At 63.5% G+C, this 27,153-nt stretch overlaps 1 protein-coding gene across 1 annotated transcript in view; it reads left to right on the top strand.

Annotated features, from left to right (window-relative positions):
* JPH3 (junctophilin 3) overlaps nucleotides 1-24,461 on the top strand; it is a 75,791-nt gene extending 51,330 nt beyond the window's left edge. The window contains exons 3-5 of the mRNA XM_047078889.1: nucleotides 20,208-20,332; nucleotides 21,771-22,669; nucleotides 24,236-24,461. Coding sequence (XP_046934845.1) covers nucleotides 20,208-20,332; nucleotides 21,771-22,669; nucleotides 24,236-24,316 — 1,105 coding nt within the window. The 3' untranslated portion in view covers nucleotides 24,317-24,461. The remainder of the gene's footprint in view (nucleotides 1-20,207; nucleotides 20,333-21,770; nucleotides 22,670-24,235) is intronic.
* Nucleotides 24,462-27,153: the final 2,692 nt, after the last annotated feature.

Consider the following 27,153-nt stretch of genomic DNA (forward strand, 5'->3'; position numbering starts at 1 on the left):
CCCGCAGGTGGGCGGCTGGGTGTCTGCGGGGAGGGTGGACCCGTGCAGCCGGAGCAGAGGCAGAGCTAGGGGCGCCCGAGACTCCCTCCCAGACTCTGTGCCAGAGGTGGCCAGGCTGATCAGGCCTGCCCTCCCCTCGTGCCCAGGACCCACGAGGGTCTGTGATGTCAGCTTGTCCTCGGGCGGAACCGGGCACTGTGGCCCCCGCCACTGTCCCGTGGTGCCTGGTGGCCAGGCGGGTCGGGACCGGTCCACACTCGGGTCCTCACGACAGCCCTCCCCTCGGAGAGGAAGCCGCATCCTCCCGGCCAGTCTCCGGCCCGGGCACCTCTTCCCAGACACAAAGCTCTCACGCCTCCCGTCACCTCCCTGAACCATGCAGTCCTGGTCTTTTTCTTTAATGTTTACTTTGGACAGAATGAGCTGGGGGAGGGGCAGAGAGAGAGGGAGACACAGAATCCGAAGCGGGTTCCAGGCTCCGAGCTGTCAGCACAGAGCCTGACGCGGGGCTTGAACTCCCGAACTGCGAGATCATGACGTGAGCCGAAGTCGGACGCCCAACCAACTGAGCCACCCAGGCCCCCCCCCCCCCCCCCCCCCCCCCCCCGTGAGCTCAGTGTCCTAAAAGCACACTCTTGCCGTTCTGGAGGCCTGAAGCCTGGCTCAGGTGTGAGCAGGGCCGGTTCCTTCCGGAGACTCCGGGGAGCAACCGCTCCTTGCCCTGGGCTCGTGGCCCCTCGGCCATCACCGCAGCACAGCTGGTCGCCAGCGTGCCCTCCAACCTCTGTCCCGACTCCTGCTCTGACCTCCTGCCTCCGATGAGAACCTTGTGGAGTCACGGGGTCCCCCTGGAGAGTCCAGAACGTTCTCCCCACCTCAAGATCCCAGACTAAATCCCCTCGGCGGAGATCCTTGGGCTGAGGGGATGTTCACGGGTTCCAGGACTGAGGGCGTGGAAGTCTTGGGGCCGTTACTCTGCTGTCCACACCTCTTTCTGGGCCTGCCATCTGGACCCGTGGGTGACAGGATCCTCGCTGGAGGGAGTGAGGCCTCGGCCCCGAGTGTGGACTGGCTTTCTGGGAATCAGGCTGGGGGATGCCCCTGTTTGAGGGCAGCTGTGGTGAGGGCTGGGTGTCTGGGGGCCTGAAGGCCGAGGAGAGAGTGCCCCTCGCCCCCAGAATGCCCAGCCCACCAGGGGTCACGACCAGCTCGGCTGGGAGGAGGTCACTGGCCTCAGTGAAACGTGTTTTCCCGGCCGGGCGCTCTGGTCCCGCAGCTTCAGCAGTGGAAGCCTCCGCGTTCGTGCCGCCACGGGAGTCAGGCCGCGCGAAGAGGCCTTTACCCGGCACCTCGGAGTCGCACCCCCAGTCAGGCCGTGACCGGGCTGGGGTCACGTGTGCGAGCACAGTGCGGGCCTGGCTCTCTGGTATGATTTGTAAGTCGCGTTTCCAGATAACCGGAGCTGACTCCGTGTATCGAGAACCATCCCTCGGGGGGCCCACGGGCCCGTCTGCCACCCCCCACTAAGCTTCCCCGCGGCACTGGGACAGCACAGCCGTCGAGGCAGGGGCGCCTTGGGCAGCACCTGGCCCTGGAGGTGCCCCGTGGACCTTTGAGGACCCTGTGACCTGGCGGGCCCGTCATTTCTGTCAATGGCAGACTGGGTCCCCATGGAACAGGAGGATTTTATTCCCCGCCGCCTGGTTTTGCCAGGGTCGTGTCTGACTTCTTGAGACCATCAGCGAGCAGGCTTGGGTTATGGCTGTTTTTGGTGGAGTCAGACACTGGTCTCCCGTGTCTGACTCTTCTGTTTGGGGTGTTTTGGGTCAGGGTCCTGTGAGGTGCATGAATGGAGAGCAGTGGAAAGGGAGCCTCGACCCCTCCACGGCCAGCCCCGGGTCAGGGCTCTGAGTCCGCCGAGACTCGCTGAGGGTCTGGGGTCAGGGGCGGCTGGATGGCCTCCCCCACTTGTCCCTAAATAAAAAAGCTGCTCAGACCCTTATCACCTGCCACCCGAGGGACCCTCTGGGACCGCCCTCACGGCAGCCCCGGGACCCACGATGGCTCGGCCGCCGGCAGGGGTGAGGGCAGGCCTCTGCAGCCTCTGGGCCCCACCTCGGGCCCTGCCAGCCTCCCGGCCCGGCGGTCAGCAGCCTTGCTGTCACGCTGTGCCGCTGGGAACAAAGGGGACAATTAGGTGAGGCGTGATCCTGTCTGCGGACCAGGTGGTGGGACAGTTTCAAGGTGGCTCTTGTGGCACAGCTTTGTTAGAGATTAGGGGGCAGTTTGCATGTCAGTTGTGTGTTTTACGCACGATTTCATCTGCCAGGAGCACGGGGTGAACGGACAGGGTGCACCCCGAGCTGGAGAGCCTCCCTCCCCCCAGCACCCGCCACGGCCGCCCGCCCAGGGCCGCGTTCATCGTGATCCTTATGCGTGTGACCGCGGAACGTACTAGAAACCGACTAGTTTTATCAGGCTCCCGTCTGTACGTGTCCCTCACGGTGTTTGAGTTTTGTGCCCCAACTCTGTTTCCCCCACAAGCCCCACGGGTTTTGCCGTGGGAGCTCACACGGCACGGTGATCTTTAGGGACACGTGTGCTGTGTCCTAGCACTGACGGCACTGTGTTTACGCCAGGGGACCCCCTTGTTCTCAGGAAATGCTGCAGAATTTAAAGCCTGAAGATAATCTCTCCCCGGCCCTGGACCCCACCTCTCTCCCCAGCCTGAGGGTGGCCGGGGCGCAGCAGGGAGTGGGGGCAGGTGAAGGCGCAGGGGCCCAGGTCACTGCCGGGGTCCCCGGTGCCTGGGGAGGAGAGTGCCCCGAATGGGCTTTGGGCAATCTGGGCAGAGACCCCACACCTCCTGGCATCTCCCGGGGTCCCGTGTCTCCTGACTTCTCTTCTCCAGATCTGCTCTCTCACTTAAAATGTGTAGCAATTAAACATCTTTACCGGTATTGAAACTTCCTGAAAACAAGTCCTTGTGCTCCCGGGCGTGGTGGTGACGACAAGAGGGACGGCCCTGGCACGTGTGTGCCGGCAGGCCCCATGCCCGCCCCGCTTAGGCCCGCGACCACCCTCAGCACCTGCTCGTGGGGCCTTGTGCCCCCCCCCCCACCTCCGCCCCGTCCTGGCCGTGAGGCACCTGACAGTCCGCTGATGGTCGTCCTGGCCACGTGTAATGCTTGTCCTGTCGCAGCTGCTCACGTGTATGACCCTCTCATCCCATCACTGACCTCCTCAGACGAGGAGATAGCCACGTGGGTGCACAGCCAAGGCCAGGCTGGGTCCCCTCCCACTTCTGGGCCCAGGTGTCTGGCTTGGTGTTCCCCCCCCCCACCCCCCCGAAGGCACAGTGAAGAGCAAACCAGCACATTCTTGTGAAGGGAGGGGCGGAGACTGGTCCCCGCAGCCGTGGTCAGAGACGCCCCGGCCCCCGCCGCTGGACGGGCCTATGTCCCAAGGGCCACCTAGTGGGTGGATGGCTGTCCCTGAATGAGCAGGACAGAAGGGACTGCAGTCCTCAAGCCCAGGGCTGGCCACACGCCCTTACTCCTGTCAGGCCAGCGAGATGGGAGTTGTGGTCCGTTGCACATGGGGGGACACTGGTCCTTGTGACTCTTTCCTTCACACTGAAGTCGGATCGTGTTGTCGACTCCTGACCCCGGGCGGCCGCCTGCCATCCCGCGGTGTTGGTGTACAGCTGGCGAAGACAAACCAGGATGCCCGGGAGTGTGGGACTTGCACACAAACCATTTTTACTTATTTAAAAAAAATTTTTTTTAACGTTTATTGTTTCTTGGAAGACAGAGTGCAAGCAGGGGAGGGAAAGAGAGGGAGTTACAGAATCTGAAGCAGGCTCCCGGCTCCGAGCTGTTAGCACAGAGCCCGACGCGGGGCTCGAACCCACGAAGTGCGAGATCATGACCTGAGCCAAAGTCAGGCGCCCAACCGACTGAGCCCCCCAGGTGCCCCATAAACAATCATTTTTAAAGTGAGTGTGCCCTGTGGTGATCCTCACCCGACTGTCCCAGTGACCCTGGGAGGCAGGCGGCTCTGTGTTCCCATTCTACGGGTGGGGAAACTGAGGCGAGGAGGACCGTGGCCCTCAGAGGCTCGGCTGGGATTGGGCCCGGGTGGTCTGGCTGCAGCCCGCGTGTGCCCCTGACGGGCTGTGTGTCCCTGTCACCTCCGTCACGTCCAGTGCAGCCAAGCACCGTGGGCTCACACCGTCTCCGGCTGCCACACCCTCCTCTGTGCCTCCTTCCCCTTTGTCTCTCTTCTGGGGACACTCCTGATGGCACCTGGAGCCCGCCCCCTAGTCCAGGATGGTCTTCTACCCAGCACCCCTAATGTAATCATGTCTGCAATGACCCCCTTCCCAAATAGTCACGTTCCCAGGTTCTGGGTGCTGGGACAGGGACATAACCTTTTTGGAGTCACCACTCATCCCACTGCGGGGCCCCAGGTCAGCCGCTGGGCAGTGGCAGGATGAGAAGGTCACATCTGATCTCAGATCCCTCCGTTTGTTGTCTGCCTGTCCCCCCAACCCCAGAAAGAAGGCAGAGTGGCCCCCCAGGCTGAAGTCGGGGGTGTGCGGGTCCCTCCTCCGATCTTTGGAGGCCTGGGGCAGATGGGGGGCACAGGACGGGCTCGCGGGCAGGGCCTGGCATCAGGAGACCCGGTTTTGGTTCTCGACGGTGACGGCTGTGGGGTCTCGGAGCCTCAAAGATGAAGAGGTTAGGCCCCGGTCCCCAGAGGCCCCTCGAGCAGGTGCGCACGCTTTCCGTCGAGAACGGGACAGCACGCCTCTCGGGCTTTGCTGGCTTTAGGGCCTCTGTCGCACGGCCGCCTCTTTTCTGCAGCCCCTTCAAATACAGAGCCCAGACCGCTCCCTGGATCCAGGCCTTGGGCCCCGTCTGCCCCCTGGGCCGTAGCGGCCGGCTGGCCTGGTCCGTAAGTGTGGTTTCCAGGCTCCGTCCCTCTGGTCCCGGGGGTGCCCTGTCTCGGACTGTGCACCTGCCACCAGAGCACCCTGGCCACCTCTGACCTTTGCCCCCTGCCCTCTTCTCCCGCTGCGCTTCCTCCGGGAAGTCCTCGCGGTGTCCCCACCCCCGACCTGCTGCTTCTGGCGCCTGAACGCTGCTCTCGGAAGCTGGGCCTTCCGCCCCTCGCTGCAGATCCTGCTGGAAGAGAGGGCTGGGGCCAGGGATTGCGGGGCACAGGGTGCCCCCGACGTGTGGCCCGACATCCCTCACGGCAGACGGCTTCCTCCTCTGTAAAGCTGGGGGGGGGGCACCGCCTGCCGTGTGTCTGGGGCACTGTTGTTGACTGGGGTCCGGGTGACGCTCACCCGTCAGGCCCCGTCTTCTCCCTCTGCCACGAAGCAAGGCCCCTGGCCGCTTGGCCGGATGGTCGGTCTCCGAGGGGTCCTTTCGTGGCCCGGCCGTCACGCGCTCACCGCTGCCGACCGTGGCTGGGCTCCAGAGGCCACCCCTCTCCCTCATCCACCTTGAGGCCGGGACCCCAGACACCGAGCCCGCGCTCCTCCCGCCGGCTGCCTGCACTTGCCTAGACCTGGTCTCTGGGGAGCTGCAGGCACTCGACAAACACGTCGTTAATCCCGTCCGGGTCCCGTGAGGTTACCTCCTGCCTTCGGAGGCCTGCACACCAGCGCTGAAACCTCTCCCAGCTTCTTGGGGGAGGACTTCAGGGAACCCGGGCCGCCCCCGGCATCTCTTGCCAGGTCGGGTGGGTGGGTGACCCGTTTGGGACCCGGGATGCCCACCTGCCGGGAGGGGTGGACGGGTGAGGTCGATGTCCTCCTCACCTGACTCGGGAGGGGCTGAAGAAAGGGGGACTTGGGTCCCTTGGGGCTAACGCTGGTGCCCTGACGCGTGCTCTGTCATCGTGGGGAAGAGCGGGCCCCCGGGTCAGACCCGCGCTGCCTCAGTCTCCCCCTCGGGCGGGTCGTGGGACGTCCGGTGCCTCGGTGTCCTTTCCGATAAACCGGGGTGGTCCCGCTGCAGCCCGTGGCCCGGGGCGAAGGCTCTGGGTGGGCTCGGGGAGGAGAGGAGGCCGGGCTGTAGCCTGAACAGCAGCGGCCCACACCGCCAGGGCCTGTCCGCAGGCTGTGTGCACGCTCCCTGGACCCCCGCGGTTTCGGGGCTCTGGGCCCAGAGAGGCTGGAGTGTCCGGCTGCACGGGGAGCCCGGCCACCTGCCTGGGAGCTGCCGCGGGGCCAGCTCGCGTGCCTGCCTCCAGAACACGTCTGCCCTTCGGGGGCTGCAGACGCGGCGGGTCCGTATCGAGCCGGGCCTACCCCTGGCTGCTGCAAGGCCCTGACGGAGACTGGCCTCCCTCCCTCCCTCCCTCCCGCAGAAAGGAGGGCAGGCCCTAAGGAGGGGTCTGGACGGGCACGGTGGGCGGCTGTTGCGGGATAGCCGGCAGCAGGGGCGGTGGCCTGGGGGGAAAGTTCTGGAAAGATGGCACCTTTGCCTCTCTCTGTCCCGTGACTGAGATCCTGGGAGAAGCAGGCTAATGGGGAAGCTCCGGGGGGCAGAGGTGAGAGCACAGGGCACGGCCCCGACTGGCATCCGTGCTGCCAAGGGTTCCCTAGGGCCTGGCCTGACTTCATTGGTTCCGCAAACACACGCTCGTTGATTCTGCCCGTGAACGCTGCTGTGCAGGCACCAGGACCCAAGTGGGGGGAGCACAGGTGAGCGTCTGCCCGCCCCCGCCAGGAGGCGCCTGGCCTTGGCTTATGCTGTCGTCTTCTCCTTTCCTTCCTCCTGACCTTTCTTCCGGTGGCCCCGTGCACCCGCGCTGCCTGCCGCTGGTCGGGCACGCCGTTCCGACGGCCTGCGGGTAGGAGGCGTTCCTGGAAAACTGCAGAAGTGTTCTGTCAGTTCAACAAATGCCCGTGCCGCGGCCTGCCCCGTGCCAGCCACCGTTCCGGGTGCAGGGGACGACGGTCCACAGTCTCGTGGAGCTCACGCGCTGACCAGGAATACAGACTGAGCTCGAAGTCCCTGTGGCTCTGGGAGCTTCTCAGCAGGGTGGAGAGTGGGAGGGGACCAGGCCAGGAGAGCCGTTTGGTCAGAGATCGAGGAGCCGGTGGGATTTAACCGGGGCTCTTCCTGAGTCAGGCAGCATAACGGTCCCCAGAGAGCGGCAAGGCGGTATCCGGGACAGGTTTCACGGGATGGCGGACGGCGCGGTCACCCCGCCCCACACCCAGGAGGGCCCCGCACTGGGGGATCCGGGGCTCAGCATGGCCGTCTCGCAGTTCCCAACCCCAGCCGTCGCGGCTCCGGCCCCTGGCATCCTCGTCATCCACGACGGTGACCAGGTTGTGCTGGTGAGGGAGCTCCCGTTCCACCATTACCCGCTGCCCCAGTGGGGGCCTGGAGGGCGTGGCTGCTCAGGGCCACCCTGAGCCGAGGGGCTCATGGCACATCTGGTGGGCCACGTGGCAGGAGCCCCTTGTTCGGCCCCATCGGACGGTGGCAGATCAGCGCACGGTGAGTTGCCTGCCCGGTGGCCTGCCCGCTGGCGGGAGGGGCAGACTGACCGCCAGGCCCACCTTTCACCTGCGCTGGGTCTCCTGCTGGTGACGGCTGATGGGTCCTCCGCTTTGCTGCCCCGTTGACGTGGTCCCGGAGGGAACCGTGCTGGGCCCCCGCCCGGTGCTGCCCTGCCGAGCTTTCTGGAGCGCGCGCCCTTCCTCTCCTCTCCGACCCGCCGAGGCCAGCGGTCCTAGGCCCGGTCCGGACGGGTTCCTTTCCTAACTGAACGTGACGGGGTTCTTCCAAAGAGGAGGTTTCAGGCAAGACGTCGAGTCCGCAAACCACAGAGGACACGGACGTGAGCTTCCCCAGCTGGCCTTTAGGTAAATGTGTGTGTCCCGTGGGGGGGGCCCTCCCCAGCCCAGCCTTTTGTGCCCGAGGAAGATCACACCCACCACTTGGCTCTCCCTGGGGTCAGGATGTGCCGGGGCCTCTGCCTGGCTCCTTCCCCTCCCCCACATACCGCTGCCCCGTCCCCGGCCGGTGCGCCCGCCCGCGGGTGGAGGTGCGGCACCCAAATTAGCCCTCTTTCCACTTGCTCAATGGGTGTGTAGGCTACTCGCAGGGTGGCGGTTTGCCTGCTATTCCTGGCGCGTGGGGGCTTGGGTGTGGGGTGAGGGAGGAGAAGAGGGGGCGCTCCGTCTAAACATAGACCGCGGCAGGGAGGGGTGGCGGAGAGAAGGGCAAGATGATGTTGGAAAATCAGCTCCTTGAGAAAGCGGGTGCCTGAGGAGAGGAGCCTGCGGGTTGCCATGGCAACTGGGATGAGCCCCCCCCCCCCCCTCCCCGGCAAGAAGGCTGGGCCCATTCTCTGGGCTTCCAGCCGCAGAAGGTCAGTGCGCCCGCTGTGCCCCCAGGCCGGACTTGCCTGCGGGAGCCTCGGTTTTCTCACCTGTGAAATGGGGTCGGCGGTGGCAGCCTGCCAGTTTCTTTGTAAACTCCCACAAATTAACGAGGAAGCACCCCGCCTTGCTCCGAATAACCAGAACGCGAATTAAAACAATGCGGTGTTTCACCTGTCCGCTTGGGAAAGATGTCTTAAAAATCGACAGTCTGCCTAAAATTAGCGCAGATGTGTGGAAGCAGGCAGTCTGGAAGCGTGTCCTGGAAGGTGGATTTGCGTGTGAAATACCCAACATGCAGAGAGGCCATCAGACCGCGTCGATCGGCAGGGGCGGGCTCGATTTATTTCGGCACAAAACCCGCTAAAGAGAACAAGAGAGCTCTGTGTTTGCTGGTGTGGAACAGTCTCCAGGATACAGTGTTGGGTTAAAAAAAAACAAAACAAAACAACCAACAATGAAAAGGCAAGAGGCAGAACCGAGTGGCGTGCAAACGTCTGCGTTCGGAGTTTCTGACGCGTGTGACCGTGTGAAGGTTGCTGCTTGGCCATTTGGCACGCTGTTACGCAGGCACTAAAAGCCATGAGAAATACCTTCGTAAACTTGTAAGCAGGTGTCCGTGACATATTAGCGGCAAAAACAACTAACGGGAGAAAACAGAGTATGGCCTCGTTTATATTTCGAAAATAAGGCACGGGTGCTTTTAAGTACAAGGACAGTGAGCCGCCGAAGAACGTACCGGAAGTCAGAGTGGCTACCTGTGGGACGTGAGTAGATGGGGACGCTTGAAACCTGCGATCCTCAGGCCTGCTTCCACACCGCCCGCTCCCTCCGGACTTCGCCTCCTTGTTTCTGACCTGCGAAGCCTCCCCTGCCCCTGGGCCTTTGCACCTGCTGTTCCTTCATCCTGGAACTCTTCCCCTGGCCGCGCCGCCCCCCCCCCCCCCCCCCCCGTCACCTGCAGCTCAGGGATGCCCGTGTCCACCCCAGAATGCTGCTGCCGCCTGCCGCTCTGAGGTTCTGTCCAGGCCAGTCGTCGCCATTAAAAGTGCTACCTCCTCAGGGCAGGGCCCACCCTGTGCTTTGAGTCCCTGGTGCCAGCCTATGGTCGTTGAGGTCACCAGACCCGCTCGTCCTGGTCGGGGGGGAGGCTGGTGGCCTGTGGGGGCACTTGTGTGCCTGGGGTGTGTCTGTACCCCTTCTTAGCCGTTCCGGGAGGGTGGCTTTCTAGAGTTCTGTTTTCATAGCAAAGAGTTTCTTTTACTCCGACAGGAGCTCCCTAATGCAAGTTGAGAGGTGGCCTGGGTGCTGTGGGGGAGTGGGGAGCGGGCGTCACCGGGTCCTGCCCTCCCGTGCACGTCGTGTCCCCACCTGCCGGCCCAGCCCAGCCCTCTTGTCCTCAGCTCCTGCCCAAGAGACGTACTTGCAACACCGCAATGAAAACAGCTTGGGGAGCCGGGGCGTGAGCTTGCTTCTAAGGGCAGAATCGTGAAACTAGCTAATGGGGCTGGTGGCATCGAAAACCGCTGGGCTGTCCCCTCCGGGCAGCGGAGCGTTGTGGTGTACAAGCTGTATCTTGTTAGTGCTACAAAACCCACAAAATACCCGCTAACAAGAACCACCAGGCTGTGCGCCGTTTTCCTGACCCTCTGGAGAGATCCTTCGAGGATCCTTATTCTGTCCCTTTTTATGGATGAGGGAAACTGAGGTCAAGAAGCCAGACCCGGTCATCCTAGGAAGCCGGGGCACTGGGGGCGTACGGCGGGGTCAGGACCACTTCCTGGGGTGAACCTGGCCTGGGTTGGAGGTTCAGGAAGGGCAGAGCGCTCACGCCCTGTAGCAGGTGGGACGGCGGTCCTCAGACTGTACCCTTATTTGGAATAAAGGAACGTGACTGCGGCTGTAATTAAGGTAAGGATCGCCAGATGAGGTCATCCTAGATGACGTGGGCCCTGAACGCAGGGACAGGTGTCCTTAGGGAGAGACGGGAAGGCCAGGGAGAATGGAAGCCGAGATGGGAGTGGCATGTCTGTGTACCAGGACCCAGGTCTGCAAGCACCGAGGATTACAGCAACACCGGAGTCCCCCAGCAGCCCTGCGGCACCGCGGTTCTGACTGCGGGCCCCCAGAGCTGGGAGAGAACACTGCTGTTCTCCCCAGGACATTGACACGGCCCCCAGCCCACCCACCCCCATGTGGGGCAGGGTCTCAGTGTCCGGCAAAGGCCACTCCTGACCCCAGGTCTCCTCAGCCCCGTCCCCAGACCGCCGGCAGCCGGAGCACTGGTGGCTGGACGTCCGTCTCCGACAACACTCCTTGACCCCCGTTGGTGTCTGGCTGCCTTTGTGAGTCAGCCTTGCTCGACCCGGCTGGTGCACCGGGCACTATTTCCTTTGTTAGTTTGCATTTTTCTCTTCGAGGATCTTTTTAATAGGAAAAAAAAAAAAATTGGGGGTAGGGAGAGATGTGGCAGAAGAGAAGCCCGCTGTTGTGGCTTGATCTAGAATGTTCTCTGGCTTTGGAGGCTGCTCCAGTATCTGACCAGGTGACATCTGCTTTGCAGAGACCCCGGCGGGGTTCAGGCTCTACAGAGACCTCCCCCTGCCCCAGATCCTGGCTCCGGCAGAAAACCCCCTTAAAATAACTGCAGCGAGGGGCGCTTTGCTTTCAGATTATACCATCTGGCTCCGAGTTCGTGTTTGACTTGAGTAGCTCTTAAAAATCCCGCCGAGGGGCGCCTGGGTGGCGCAGTCGGTTAAGCGTCCGACTTCAGCCAGGTCACGATCTCGCGGTGCGTGAGTTCGAGCCCCGCGTCGGGCTCTGGGCTGATCGCTCAGAGCCTGGAGCCTGTTTCCGATTCTGTGTCTCCCTCTCTCTCTGCCCCTCCCCCGTTCATGCTCTGTCTCTCTCTGTCCCAAAAATAAATAAATGTTGAAAAAAAAAAAAAAATCCCGCCGATCCCCCACCCTGCTGGCACACCTGAGAACTCCCAGCCTGTCTGCTGGGCTTCAGGGCTGGTGGCCCACATGATGCAGTGACACAGCACGTGTGACAAATGGTGGACCGCCAGTGCCCAGGGTGGCACGTTTCCCGTGGGGCGCAGGGCTGGGGGCCCTGGCTCAGGCTCCCAGCTCCCAGAAGAGCCCCAGGGCTGTGTTTGGCAGCCCCGGACAGAGCACCTGCCCCCCACCCCCACCCCGACAAGGTGGCTCCTCCCCCCGGGAAGGAGGGACCTCTGGGGGAAGGTTTCTCTGTTGGACGAGGGGACTCGGGCTGCTATAAATCGAATTACGTGATGACTTCCCTCCACCCCGCGTGTTCCTGCAGGCGCGGCCCCCCACGCTGGGCGCCTGCCTTCCATACACCGCCCTGCTGCGCCCCCTGCACCCCCTGGCCCCAGAGGCGCGTCCCCAGAACTAACAGGGCTTATCGGCAGCACCTTGACAGTGTGTCCTCACGGGCGGTTTGTATTCTCCGTCTCAGGGAAGCTCCCCCACCCCACCTTCTAGGTTTGAGGGAACACAGGCCCCTCGTGTGCCCCCAGCTGGCAGCCTAATGGGGACTGAGGTACAGCAGGGAGCACTGGGTCAGCCTTGCTGACTCCACGGGGCTGGGGGGCCTGAGGGTTTGTCTCCAAGTGATGCCGATGCTCCAGGTCCCGGGACCCCGCTGCGGGCAGCACGGGTGAGTGCTGGCCTCCGGCTGGTGTGTCCCATCCTGGGGCGAGCGGTTCCTTTAGGCGGGCGTCTACGGTGCGTTTGGGACCGTCAGACGTGGCCAGGGTTCCCCGCAAGCTTCTGCCGGGGAGGAAACGCATACCCGCACGCCCAGGGAAGGCGCCTAGCTCTCAGCTTGTCCGAGGACTCTGATGGCTGGTCGGAGTGGCTGAACACAGGGTTCCCGGACTGTGGCCAGAAGCCCCTGGGCAGAGTGCAGTCCGGGACTGCTGGGAGATGCCTGCCCTGGGTGGGGGGAGCAGCCCCGGCCTGAATCCTAATTTGCTTTCGAGATTGCCCATGTGGTTCCTGTAATCAGCCTCGGGGTTATGCCAGGAAGGGACGTTCCACTGTAGATGGGAGGGACCCCACGCGAGGACCCAGGACCGCCACAACCCGGGGCCCCTCTGACCGAAGCAGCTTGCTCCTATGTCTTTCATGTTTGTTTATTTTGAGAGAGAGCACCAGTAGGGGAGGGGCAGAGAGTGCGGAGCAGGCTCCACACTGTCACCCGGAGCGCGATGGGGGGGGCTCGTTCCATCTCACGAACCTGAGATCGTGACCCGAGCCCAGGTCGAGAGGCAGACGCTCAATGGATGAGCCACCCAGGCACGCCCTCCCTGCCAGTCCCTTGGGTGGGCCTGGCCCCTGGTAGCGGGGGTCAGCTCTGCACCTAGAGGTCCACGGGCCCCGGCCGGGGGCAGGGGTGGGGCATTCTGAGGGCAGCAGGGAAGGGGCTGGGAGAGGGAGCAGGGCTGACTCGAAGCTATAGCTCCCTCCCCGCAGCTGGGTGGGGTTGCCGTCCAGGGCTCCCTGCTGCTTTAGTGCTGGGGTCTCCGCGGTCCCCCGCGGGGAAGCTGGGGTCTGCCGGGGCTTGGGGACAGAGGCAGGGGGTCAGGCCCTGAGCCCAGGCCTGTAACCCACACCCAGGACTCCCTGTGCTGGTCTCTGGGGAGGCCCCATCTTCCCGGCACCCCTGACTGACCGTGGATGGAGTCCTGGTCTCCGGGGCAGCTTGGCCTTTCCCGAGCTGGGTTCCTGTGATTCTGCAGGTTGGTGGGGCCTGAGAACCCGCGTTTCTAACCAGCTCCCGGGTGGTGCCGTGGCTGCTGTCACTTGAAAACGCTCAAGCCAGCCCAGCCCCGGGGCAGTGGTGGGGCACAGTCACACGCGGGGTGCCCTGAGCACCGGCTCCTGCCCCTCCCCGGATGGGAACGTGGGGTGGGGCGGGGGCTGCGCGGAGTGGGGCCTTCTGGGAGGGAGGTGTGTCCTCGGCCACGGGAGGGGCCTTCTCCCCACTGGGCGGACGACCCAGTGGTCTGGGCCGGAAGGCAGCTCCCGGCAGGTTAGTGACCGTAGACACAGGATAATGGCACCAGCGTGTCCCCCGGGAAGTAATGGTTCTATAAGCATCCACGCCTGCATCCTGGCTTTGACCTGCCAGCGCCTGCTCACGGCTCTGCCAGGGCCCCACGCGGGGCGGGCTGCACACAGGTTCTGCTCCACGACCCAGGTAGTGCAAAGGCGTCTCCTGCCGCCGGGCCACGGGCTGAACAGTGACCCGCACACACGTGAGCTGTGGAGCGTGCGTGGCCCGGACCCTGAACCTGAGCTGGGTGCCCGTGTGGCGCAGGACCCTGCTCACGGGAGGGGGTGACTGCTGACGGGGACGGGGGTTCTTGGGGGAGTGGAGATGTTCCAGAACTAGTGGTGGTGGCCACATAGCCCTCTGAATGCGCTACAGGCCCCAGATCGTAAGAGGGTGAACTGTGCGCTACAAGAAACCGGGGCAGGTGACAGTTAGTGTCCAGATGCCATCTCCACATGACCTGTCCGGGTCGCCTCTGGGGGGTCGGGGTTCTGCCTTGCAGATTGCTGGGAAGGAAGGCTGTGTAAGCTCGAGGGCAAGGCCAGTATCCTCTCTGTCCACAGGCTGTGGGGGTATCACGCACGTGGACACCCCCAGTGGGAGGGGAAGGTGTGGCGCTGGGCAGGTGCCCTAGTGTCGCAGAGGTGTCCCCTGCACTGAGGCCAGGCTCCCCACGATTGCCCTGAGGCTTTCGGGGGGTCACTGGAGAGGAGGGACTGGGTAGCCCGGCAGCCTGCCTTCCTAAATGTGCCCCAAGCGTGTCTCCACTTGTGAAAGATGCTCCTCCACGTGGCTCAGGACCGCGTCTTGCACCATTTTCAGCTACAGCCCTATAGCGGCGCCCCTGGGCCATGCCCCTGGCCCGAAGCAGTGTCCTGGGGCTGCCCTGACAAAGGATCACAAGCAGGAGCCTCTAAACGACAGGAATGTGCCCTCTGCCAGCTGGAGTCCAAATCCCGGTGCCACAGGGCCACATTCCCTCGGAAGGCTCCAGGGGAGGGTCCTTCCCGCCTCTTCCAGCGTCTGGTGGCCCCACCCCTCCATCTCTGTCCCCGTGGCTGCCTCCACTGTGTCTGTGTCCCCTCGACTTGTAAGGACACCAGTCATGGGATTTAGGCCCTCCCACAACTAAGTACTGAACTAAGTACATCTCAAAGACCCCGCTTCCAGATAAAGTCAAGGTCCCAGGTCCCAGACGGATGTGAATTTGAGGGCGGGGGATGCTGTTCATCCCCTACAGAGCCCTTTCCAAAGCAGATGTCCTGGGAAGGTGGTGGCCTGAGTCACTTATCAGAGACTCCTGGCACCTTTCTGAGCTGGAAGAGAACTTGGGTCATCAGGCCAGACCAGTGAAGCATGCGAAAGCCCGGGCCTCTGTGCCTCAGTTTCCTCCTCTGTCACAGATGTGAAAACAAGTCCTCTGTGGAAGATCCCTGACCTCAGGCCAGGGTGTCTGCGAGGTGGCAACGAATCAAGGGCTGGTGAAGGGGGAGTCCCTCCAGCACGGGGCCCCTTGGCCCACCTGTGCACGCTCAGCAAGGACCCTCCCTGGGTGCCCCTGGGTCCCACCAGAGACCCTCAGTTACCAGCACTGGTGACAGCTGGGTGCCCAGCAGCTATGTCCCACGGGGACCTGAGCGCTGAGGCCTACGTTTCGAGTAGACCTGCCCTCGGGTAACCGGGAACGGGGTGCTGTGAAGATGGGCAAATTCTGATTTGGGTGGGAGGGTCTGGCGAGGCTGGAGACCTGAGGGCAGGGGACCCATCACAGGGTGACACAGGCCCACCTCTTTGGGTCTGGGGTGGCACTGGGGCGGGAGGCCCCCGTTCCAGGGTGTGGGAGGGGGCCGCTGTCTGTGGGGTCTGGATCGGGTGCAGGGGCCCAGAAGACGGGGGGCCGTCCGGGAGGGCTGGATGCGGAAGGCAGACAGGGGTGCGGACTGTGGTCGGGGGCAGCTGGAGGGCTCTAGCCTTGGGCGCGGTGGTCCTGAGCTGGGACCAGCAACGTAGATTTCCGGGCCCGGGCCCAGACCCTCCGAGGCCGACACTCTGGGGTAGCCAGGCTCTCTGGCTGTGTCACGCCTCACAAAGGACCAATTTCCCAATACGGTCACATTCGCAGGTTGTGGACGGACGGGGGTGGGGGTGGGAAGCCAGTCCAGTCCAGGCGGTAGCGGTGGAACTGGTTGGGCGGTTGGGACGGGCACGGGCTGGTCCCCCTACGTCACGTCACCGTCCTCTGCCGCCTTGTCTTAAGCAGCCCCCGAGGCTGCCTACACCGCGTCCCCCCTGCCACCAAAATGTCCCTCCTGCACTGCCTATCCCGCGTCCCGTCTGCGCGGTCTGCCCCACGCCCTTCCCGTGCGGTCAACGCGAGGTGGTGTCGCGCATTGGGAGGGGACCCCGCTTCCTTCCGGCCTGCTCTCCAGGTCCCTGACCTGCTTGTGGGGGTGGGGGCCTGGGGCGTCGCTCTCACTACTCCCCCTGAGACAGACTGGCCAGCCCAGCCCTGAGGGTCACAGGGAAGATCGAGCCTCATGATGCGCTGGGAGGTCTTCTCTATTAAACGCGCTCACTCTTCTCGATTCCATTTTATTTTAGGGCTGGCACGGCTGATTCTTCTTCTATATGTGTGAACGTATATATGTAAATACACGTACAGTGTTGGTGAATTAACGTTTGTGGTATTTTTACTAAGCGGAGAGGTGGAAACCAAACAGTGGCCCCTCCAGGGCTGCCGTGTGCGGGGCCGGGGACGCAACGTGTCCTCCTCTCCGGGAGTGTGCCCGCCACGGGAGGGTCAGAGGTGGGGGCGAGGCCCTGTCCACAGGGTCACGGGGCCGCACCCCACCATGCTGGCCTGGAGGTCGGGCGTCCACGGGGCAGTCTGAAAGCAGTGACAGGCTCTCACCGTCCACTGGGGCTCAGGCCACAGGAGTGAGGCGTGGACGCTGCCCACAGATGCTGTGTCCACCGGCCCTGCCTGGAGGCACACTGGTCTCACTGGGAGGTGGGGGGGGGGGTGACTTGACTTCCCAAGGTCTGGGACAGGAACGGAAGAGAACAGCAGTCTTGTTGGCTTTTCAGACAAGCCCCCCCCCACCCCCCACCGGCCTGGGAGAGGCTGCCATGGCCAGGCCGCATGTCCACTGGGGACACAGGACCCGAGGTGGTGACACCCACGTTTCCATGCGCGTCGCCGGGGCACGTGTGTGCAGAAACGCTCACGGTGCCCCGTTAGCCCGAGTCTCGGGGGTATTTAAGTGGAGTCCTTCGAGCAGGATGCCTGTATGATCACACGTGCACGCTGCTCCTCGGAATGAGGGGCCCCCAAACTCGCTGCTTTAAGCAACACAAAACCTCGCTCTTGTTTTCCTGCGACCTCAGCCTGTGAGCCGCTCGTCCAATCCATCAGGCTGTGCTTGGCTGTAGCTCCGAAGGCTCTAACCTCTCCCCCTCAACAACCATCTGTAGCTGCCCATTACCTCCCGTGGCCTTTCCTCTAGTGGCCACACTCGGTAACCCGTTTCTGCTGGGTGGCTGGTCCCATCTGTTGGTCCAGAGCTGTGTGGGCTCCACGACCACCCACATTTGTCTGGTCGGCAACAGTAACTGTTAGGAACGGAGAGTAGCAGCTCGGAGAGGACGTTCCCACGTTCTCGGCGAGGAGTCTGGGCAGGGGGTGTGTGCCTGCCCTAAGGTCCACGTTCAACTTGGAGGAAGAGGAAGAAAAGAGCTACTGTGGAATAGCACGGAGCCCCGTTCCAGGCTCTCGCTGCTGGTCTTTGGGTCCTTCCAGCCCCTTCTGGTTGTTTGGCCGAACTCTTTGTGGGGGCCCAGCAACCTAAACCTGTGAGGCTGAGAAACTTCTTCCAGGTCCCAAGCCTGGCCCTTGCTGAGCCACGGGTTTTTGTCTGACGTGTGCCCCAGATGGCATCCTTGCGGTTCCCTGCTTGCCTTGGCCTCCAGGGAGCTCAAGCCCTCAGGTACGTACTGTGTGTTACTGTCAGCTCAGCTGCTCTCCTTTGTTCGGGCTCCTTGTGCCCAAACCTATCTGTCGGCCTTTTACTAGAAGGTACCGGGGGCCAGGCCCGGTGAGCGGTATCACGGTCCGTGGGACTGCAGCCACGAATAGGCCCGGCCATTGTCCTCAGTCTTTCCAAACTTCACTGTGCCTCCCGGTGGGTCTGGGAGCCCCTGTGCCCCTTACATGACTGTCTCTGGGGCTCGGTTTACAGGCCCCATAACATACTCCCTTTTCAGCATTCTGTCACACCGATGGCAGCCCGCCACGCACCCGAGGGCCAGGCCTTCCCAGACTTGTTGCGCGAGGGTGTCTGAGAGGCGAGGGTGGTCGTCGCCTGCTCGGGTCCCACGATTCACGCTCCTTTGCCAGACGATGACCCCAGGTCCCAGGATAAGGGCCACACCCGGTGTCGCATGCAGCAGCCACAAGCCGTCAGGCCCAGACCATGGCGGGTGCTTTGTCCACAGCAGCAGGTGGCTCACAATTGCCCACGCTGGGGCAAGGTGGGGGCGGGAGTGACAGAAGGGCCGTGCCTGTGCTCCGTGTGACAGGCACGGACCCCTCTGTGACGGATGCGTCGTGGAGCCAGGCGGAAATGGACACAGAGCTCAGTGAACACAGTGCCCCAGCTGTGCACTTGTGTTTCGTCATGTGAACTTCACTTCAGTTAAAATAAGTTACAGAACAGTCAGCTGGGTGGGGAGCACCCAGAGCAGGTCCACCCGGTGAGGGGGAAGTGGTGTGGTGGGTACCTCGGGCTGTGGGGAGGGGGTGACTGATGATGAAGGACACGGGGTCTCGGGGCGCTGAAGGTGTCCTAAAAACGACCGTAAAGACGCTGAAAACCACTGCATCGTAGGTCTTACACGGGTGAACGGTGTGGTTGGAGTTACAGCTTAATGAAATGGTCATTATCCCAGATCAGCCCGTGGAACATTCTGTGGAAAAGCTGTATCATTTCCCCAGAGCCAAGCTCAGGGGCGGCTCTGCTTCTGGGGAGGGGGGCGTCGAGAACACTCCATCGGCAAGAGTAGTGCCTCTCTCTCCCGGGGCCGGGCCTCCTCTCTCCGTCTGTGTTGAGGCGCCTGTCTCTGTTTCGGGGGACATGGGGGCCCATGTGAAGGCCCCATGTCAGGGTTGCTGGGCAGCGTGTGGCAGAAACGGCTTCTCTGGGGCTTCTGGAAGCCCCTGGCATGTGGGGAACAGGTCCCCAGGTAGCAGTGATCGTTTGTCAACTCATCTGTTACTGATAACAGGCTGCCTGTCCTGGGGACAGGCCACGGTGTGTTGGTTTCTCTGGGGTTGGGAAGCAGTGCCCCGGAGCCAGGACACGAGGCAGGTGAGACGCGTGGACCCCTGGTGTTATCCTGCCCTGTTTGACGAGGGAAGAGGGTCTCCTTTGGGATCGGCCGCCGAGACCCCGTGGAGGCCTGAGTCGGAGCCGCTGGGACGGCTGGGTGGGAAGGTCCTGCTCACAGCTACAAGGTGCTGTCCTCAGGCTCAGCTGGGGGCCCGTCACCGCACCTGCAACCACGCTGGGCTGGGGCATCATTGTCTGGTGTGGGCTGTCAGCACGTGTGTGCGCATGGAAGGTTCACGCAGCTGAGCGCAAACCCCCTTTGCTGGAGTCCCCACGTCAGGCCTGTGCGTAGGGGCTGAAATCAGTGCTGCCTGAGTCCGTTTGACTCCCCGGGCAATACAGCTCCTCCACAGAAGGGCTGTGCCTGTGCTCCACATGACGGTCACCCCCAAGTTTAGAGCTGATGGGAGCTGAGCCTCCCCTCTGGGCAGAGCCTGTGGGAAACCAGCTCTCTCTCAGCAGCTGGAAACCATGATTCATACAGACGTAGAGAAGTTTCTCAAACTCTCTGATCTGGTCTCTTCCACACATAGAGGGCTAGTGATTGTGCTTCCAGAAGGTGCCACAGGATGGCTGGGACGATGGGCTGCGGCGACTGCCGAGGGTCAGGGTGGCCCCGGGGCCTGCCGCGGTACACCCAGCCTCGGCTCCCCGGGGCTCCCTCCTCAGAGCCCAGAAGGTGCCGGTGATGGGAAGAGGGAGGCCAGGTGCACGCAGGGCCGGGCGGTGGGGCAGCAGCGTGTGGGGGCTGCCAGGTTGGTGCTGTCTTGGGAGGCAGGTCTGGCTCCGACGCGGTCTCCAGAATGGCCAGCCGGTGCCCTCCCTGGGCCCGGAGCCAGGCCTGGGGAAGGGGAAGGTGTGCTTTGTTCTTTCTGCCCTCAGACCCGCTCCTGACGGCCGCCTGGCCCTGCCCCCGAGCCCGGCCAGCCAGTCGCTCAGCCCACACGTGTGGCTGGGCACAACTCTCCCCCGATTCCTTCCTGGGCAGCCCAGCATTCGCCAAGCTGCTGCTGCTCTCTGGAGGCCCAGAGCCGAGTCGGCTGTGCGCTCGGGCCCCTATCTAGGATGCGGCCACGACGCAGGGAAGGAGGAGAGCTTCCCGCAGCGGGTCCCGGGGCTCATGCAGGCTGACTGCTGCTTCAGGCCAGGCCCTGCCCTCGCCGGGATGTGCTCTGTGCCCGAAGGTGCCGGCAGGCACTCAGGCCCGGCCACACGGGGGGCAGTGTTTGCTGAGCGAACGAACGAATACGTGAGATCGGAGGCCACGGCCCTCCCGTCTTGCTTCTGGAGCCCTTACCGCCCTCCCTGCCTCTCCCTGCCAGGACGTCGCACTCCCGGGCCAAGGCTGAGGCCGCCCTCACCGCAGCGCAGAAGGCCCAGGAGGAGGCGCGCGTCGCCAGGATCACTGCCAAAGAGTTCTCCCCTTCCTTCCAGCACCGGGAAAACGGTGAGTGCGCGTCCTCCGAGGGGCATAGGTGTGGGGCCGCGGCACACGCCTCAGACGTGCCGGTCAGGGTGTGAGGCTTCTGCATGTTCTGCCTCCGCGTCTCAGTGCGCTACTGCTGCCTTCCCCGGAGGTCACCGTCTGCCTGTTCTCCCTGCCCTCCCCACTCCTGTTGTTCTAGAACTTTCTTCTGGAACCAATCGGTCTGACCAGGTGGCTGCTAGGAAGGTAGGAGTGTTGCTAGGGCAGTTGAAGTAGAGCTTCAGTATTAACGAGCTGTGAGCCGCCCCGTGTGACCACTGGGGGAGGGTCGAGGCGGACAGAGGGGCTCTAGAACAGTGAGGGGAGCTCCTGCCCTGTCCTCCGGGAGAAGCTGGAAGTCACTGTGCGTCAGCCAGACGCGTGACCTTCTCCGTCCCTCGGGAAGCCAGCAGCCTCCCTCTGCTGGGTGGAGTCCACAGGGCCTGGTGTCCGGGCTCGCCCGGCCCCTGGGCTTAGAGGTGCAGGACCTTTGCCCTGAGGACACCCTGAATGCAGGCAGGGCAGGGCAGGGCCTCGATCACTGCGTCCTGTCCTAGGGTGCTCTAGGGACCCCCATGCAGGCGTTAGCTCTCAGTGTGGTGCACTGTGGCCCCGGCCCCGTGTGCCCGGCCACAGAGGCATTTCCTGGCCACACTGTCACGTGATGGATGGGGTATGCACGGACTAGGGGGTGGGGGCTGACTCCATACCCCAGTGCTCACGGGTCTGAGGACCCCCGACCCTGCCTCCAGGACCACGTAGGGCCTCCCTTGGTCACCCTCTGTGGAGGAGACACCCTTTCAGGTGGCTGCAGCTCTGCCTCGTTCTGCCCGCTGGCCCCACCTCAAAATCCCCAGAAAGGAGACTGGGGCCGCTGTGCCTGCGGCCGACAGCATGGGGACTGGGCCCAGCCCCACCAGACCGTGGGGGGCTGTGTGTCCTGCGGCCCCTCCCGCCCAGGCTCAGAGACTCTGGCATGGAGTTGGAGAGAAGACCACTCCTGTCACGCTGCACCCAGGGAGGCCGTGAGGCCCTGGAGAAGGTCACCTAGCGCGAGAGGCTTCCTTCCACCTTCGGGAGGGAGCTGTCGGAGGTGCGGCCTAAGCCTGGAGCGGGCTGGCCTCGCCCGTGCCTGGCACCCTTGCCTGCTGAGCCTTGGGTCTCTCCTGTAGCCAGGGGGCAGGACCGGAACCTCTGCCTGCCACTGCCCCTCCAGACCTGGTCACCCTCCCGGTGGGTGTCGGGTCGGGGGCTCCCAGATCTGCGGCGCCCACCCCCCCGTGGAGAGTGCCCCGTTGCCTGTCGCCCTGGACCCAGGCCCCGTCTTGCTCCCCCGCAGCCCTCTGGTGAGGTCAGGCCTCACGAGGCACAGAGGGTCCGAGTAACCCAACCTCTGTGTGCTTCCTGCCCCCACATAAAGGGCTCGAGTACCAGCGGCCGAAGCACCCGATTTCCAGCAGTGACATCGAGGTGGCCTCCACGGGGACGCCCCTGCAGCAGGAGAGCCCCGAGCTGTACCGCAAAGGCACCACCCCCTCGGACCTGACCCCCGACGACAGCCCCCTGCAGAGCTTCCCCGCCAGCCCCACGGCCACCCCGCCCCCGGCCCCTGCCTCACGGAACAAGGTTGCCCACTTCTCCCGGCAGGTCTCTGTGGACGAGGAGCGAGGCGGGGACATCCAGATGCTCCTGGAGGGCCGGGGAGGGGACTATGCCCGCAACAGCTGGGGCGAGGAGAAGGCCGGCAGCTCCAGGGGCGTCCGCGGCGGCGCCCTCCGCAGCGGTCAGCCCGCAGACGACTTCCGCTCCCGGAGCTCGGGCCACAGGCAGCCCGGCAACCCCAAGTCCCGGGAGCGGCGGACGGAGTCGCCCCCCACCTTCTCCTGGACTTCCCACCACCGGACCGGCAACCCCGGCTCGGCGGGCGCCAAGCTGCTGGAGCTGGAGGAGGAGAAGTTGAGCAACTACGAGACGGAGATGAAACCGCTGCGGCGGATGGACTCGTGCGCGCAGGAGGCGCACCCCCAGAAGAGGCGCTCCAGCAGGGGCGGCGCCTGCCGGGGCCTGGGCGAGGACCACCGCCCCGAGGAGCGGGGCTTCGGGGCGCAGAGGCTGCGGTCCAAGCCCCAGAGCAAGGACGGCGCCAGGCCGGCCTCGTGCACGGAGCCCGCGGTGCAGAGGCTGGAGAGCCTGCGGCTGGGAGAGCGGGCTGAGCCGCGGCTGCTGCGCTGGGACCTGGCCTTCTCCCCGCCCCAGAAGTCCTCCCCGGTAGCGCTGGAGTCGGACGGAGAGGACGGGGACGAGCTCAAACCCAGCACGGTGAGTGGCGGCGCCGGCCCTGGGCCCGCGGTCAGCACGTGGCCGCCTCCAGCCGGGGGCTGGCTCCTTCCCTCCAGGAGGCCGGGGCGGGCGACGGGGTCCCCCCCCTTTAGGTCTCAGAGAGGGCTGACCCCAGCCGCCAAGGTGCGTGGGTGGTTCTGGAGGCGCTCAAACCAACCGGGCAGCCCGGGAGCCCCGTCCTCACCTAGACGCCCCCGCGGTCCAGGAAGGTCAGCCCCGGCTCTGGTAAGGAGGCCGGGGCTCGCGCCTGCTTCCTCCCACGGAAGGCAGCGTGGAGGCACCTGGACTGCGTGGTGCCGGGGTGGGGCCACCCCCAGGAGGGACTTTCTGGGACCCTCTACCTGTGAGCAGACGTGTCCTGCCCCTCCCCCGGCTTCTCAGACCCACCCCGGGACTGATGCCCCCGTGTGCTCTGTGCCAGGACCTACGGCCCCAGTCCCTCAGGGCCTGATCACCTGGCCGAGTGCCACGTACCTGCCCCACGGGGACACTTCTGGGACCCCGCTGCGAGGCAGGGTCCGTGTCCACCGCCGGCCCCTGGAGGAGCTACACCACTGGCGTGTCAGGGCCCCGTGCTCCTTGAGAGAGACGCTTTCTGTGGACAGGTGCCCCCCGAGACCACCGTGAGCATCTTGAGAGCAGGCTGGTTCCTTAGTGCTCCCGCCTTCCCGCACCCAGGTCCCCCCAGACAGCAGCCCTGTGGTCGGCACTGGGAGCACCCGTGGGCTCGCTGCTCTGTTCCCTGTCCCAGCAGCCAGAACCATCTGCACGCATCTGTATATGGAGCGTGTGCAGCGTGCGTGTGGTTACTTTTGGAAGCCAGATGACGGCCGGGGAAGGGACGTGGGAGGAGGTTCCAGATTTGGCCGCCTTCACCACGTTGGTGCTTCCCAATGAAGCTCCCTTGGGGTGAGGTGCCAGCCAGCGGCTGGCCTCCAGCCGGGCACCTGTATCTATTCCGTTGGGACGGCCGGTGTCCTGTGTCCTCCGAGGTCCTCTTGGGGTCAGCGCGGTGCCCTGTCCGATACGGTGGTCTCTGCACCCATCACCGCGGAGGCTCCAAGGAGAGCAGGGCCCAGGAGGGGGAGGCTGAGACCTGGATGCCCGGCTCACCCGAACCTCTGCTCCAGGGACAGGAAAGGCCTGGAGGCGGCCGGTGGCCGGGCAGGGACAACACTTAGCACAGAGCTTGAGCGGCGACGGGGAAGGAGGCGCTTGCTGAGGAGCGTGTGCTTAAAGGCTCACTCGAGGGCTCGGACGTTGCCGGGTGGTGTGGGCTCTCGGGCTGAATGCTGGGGCCGTCCTGGGTGGGCCGCATCTGAAATCCCGGGCCGGTGGCGAAGGTTAATACCGGTGTGGGGACGCTGACTTAAAGCGACCTGGCGTGCTGGGAGGGAGGTCGGCACTGGGCATTCCGGGCCCAGTCGCTGCAGCTCGGGGAGCAGGAGGACCCTCTCCCGGACTTCGGTCGTCTTCTGGGAGCTCCTGGTTTGGGGGCGGCAGGGGCAGGCTGGGCGCGGGCTCACCTCTCCTGTCCTGTTGCAGGGCTCGGCCCCCATCCTGGTGGCCATGGTGATCTTGCTCAACATCGGAGTCGCCATCTTGTTTATTAACTTTTTCATCTGAGGAGACGTCGCGTGAGCAAAAACAGTGGTCGATGTACAAAAGGGGGACGTTAAAAAAAAAACAAAAAAAAAAAAACGACAGAAAGGAAAGGATGGTAACTCAGACGGCCGGACAACCACTTCTGAGACTTTTCACAGAACAATGTGATTGGGTATTACTCACAGTTTGCCTTTTTTTCTGGGTAATGTTTTTTGGATTTTAGCCAAAATTCTTTGCTTGTATAACACGATGCTGTGTGGCATGGCAGAAGGAGGCCAGCACGCCGACCCTCCAGCTTGGTGTGGAAAGGAAAGGGACCCCGGCAAATCAATGGCCAAAAAACAAAACGGTCACCGTCCTCGCCGCCATCACACTCCATCTGGGACTGGAAAAGGAGGCGGCCGGAGGAAGACCCCAGCGCGTCCAGCTGTGCTGTGAGGCTGAATGCGGGAAGTCTGTTACCTGCGCCGCTCCCCTGGGTCCTGGAATAGTGGGTGACAAGTAGGGGCGGGGGGGGAGTGGGCGCGCCTTCCCAGCAGGCAGCAGCCGAGGCCGCTTCCTGTTTTGAGTCTGTGCCGTGTACCTGAGGAAGCAGGGATCTGCCGCCTCTCCCCATGGAGTCTGAAAGCAAGGTCCTCCTCCCCCACGGTCTGCCCCCTCCCCCACCACTCCCCCCTTCGTCCCACACCCCCAGCAGCAGTGGTGCGGACGGGACAGAGGGCAGGGAGTGCCGTGGGGCCACCTAGCTGCCACGCCCGGCTCCGAGTGTGTGGCCTTTCTCCACTTGGCATGCAGGATGTGTATCCCGGCTCCCCTGTCCCTGTCAGACGTCCGTGGCAGTGACCTGGCCCACGGCGACATCATCCCCTCTCGCGGTCCCCGGGCACACGGGTTTTCACGTCTTTGTCCTGTGCCGGCCTCCACTTCCCCCACAGATATGCACACTCTTTCCAGATGCCTCGTTCATACTCCGGAGCTGGTCTGGGCCCAGGACAGGAAATGTGGGTGAAACCCAGTGGCTTCAAAACACCTGAGCACTCGCTGCTGCCCCCTCTCCCCCAAAAGACACAACTCTGCCTTCTCGACCAATGTTGCACCATCATCCAAACGAGAGAACAAGGTTCCAGAATGTGCGGGCGCCCCGTGGTCCTAGCGCTGGAGCCAGCCCCGGCCAGGGCGTATGGACGTGTCTGTGGGGCATGGCCACGTCCATACCCCGGCCCCTGCGCTCACGCCCGGGACGGCCCTGACCGTGAGCTTCCACAGCCGTCCTGGGCACAGCCCGGCTATGGACTCTGCCTTGCTTTGCTTATGTTTAGCTGTTCCTCTGCTACCTTTCAAGCAGATTTCTTTACTACACTGCACTGGATTGCTATATTTTTAACCAGAAATAAACTAAAGATTAGAGCATGTTCCAGTAAAATCCAGTTTTATTTTTTCCGTTCTACATTCTCTCTCCCCATTTCTTCTCACAGTTTGGCTTAGTTTGGGGTCTTTTTGGGGAGTGGGTCACAGGAGAGGGAGGGTCCGTAAGAAATGCGTTTCTGGTAACGTTACTTTCTAAAGAGATATTACATCTTTTGTACATCTTACTCTCCGTTCTTTTTTAATATCGAGTGGTTGCTGCAGACCTGAAGTGAACCAAATAAAGATTCCTGCTCCTTGCAGCTCAGAACCCTCCATGTGGGACATGTGTTTTCTAACTGTTCGCACCTCTTCGTAAAGACCACAGCCTTTTGTACGTTCCGGTAACTGCACGACACCAAACGGTACCTCGGACCGCAGGTTACACACGCACGTGCCGCCCCGGGAGGACATTAGGGAAGTGTGTGTGGCCCAGTGAAAGCAACATTGCTTTCATGCCCAGGGGCTCCCGCACAGGTGACTGGCTCGTGTCCCCTCACACGTCCAGCCCCTGCTACCACAGGTGTGAAAACCAGACTGCACACCCGGGGTATCCCAGCGGATCCCACCGAGACCACCGCTCCGGGTCTGAGAGAGTCTAGAAGCCGATTAAGGAGCGGGACAGCTCAGCACGGGGGAGTGCTCCTGCTCACCTGGCGGGCTGGGCTCGTCCTACCGGCCCAGAGGCCCAGCTTTTCCCAGTGGCTGTGCCAGTCCCGGGCCGGGGCCAGAGCAGCCGACCGACCTCCTCCCGTGCGCTCCCGGTGGACGTGCACGCACAGCAACACCAGGCCACGAGGGACGTGTGGGTCAGGGCTGGCCCCCAGGGGGGTACAGAGTGACAAGTTTTAATTAGTCCCAGAGCCACCTCGTGAGAGTCCTTTCCTCCCCTGCCCGCTGCTTCCACGCTCTGGACGTGAACGCCAGAGGCAGAGAGATGAAGTTGCCAGGGATGCCGAGCCAGGGCCTGTGGGTAGGTGGGGCCGAGAGGCACCGCTCCACACCCCCCTCGCGCTGCCCTCCCGAGGCTGGGAAACCTGCACTCACACCCTCCACCCCACCCCCCACCCCAGGGTCCTCAGGCGACTCGTCTGTGCCCACAGTCCGCCTTCACCAACATGAGGAAACTCGCACACTGGGTTACTTGTGCTTCTGGGCACGTGCTCGATGCCCGAAGCGCTCGGGTGACTTCGGGCACGTGAAGAACGATCCATTCTTCCAAGCTCCCTGATCAACAGCACCCAGGATTCCTAAAGACACAGAGCAGGGATGTGACACACGAGCCCGCGAACTTGCAAAGAGGACGTCGACGTGGAAAACCTGTGGGTAGCCACGGCAGTGCGACGCCTGCTGCCAAAACCACTCTCCCGAGAAGTCCACAACCACGTTTACCAGACCACGAACTCCCGTGTTGCAACTGCCACACAGGCGCTGAGCAAACACGTACACTGTAG

This window comes from Lynx rufus, unplaced genomic scaffold, assembly GCF_022079265.1.
Source record: "Lynx rufus isolate CCGP_SWC_20201006 ecotype Redwood Valley unplaced genomic scaffold, mLynRuf1.p SCAF_16, whole genome shotgun sequence".
Lineage (NCBI taxonomy): Eukaryota > Metazoa > Chordata > Mammalia > Carnivora > Felidae > Lynx > Lynx rufus.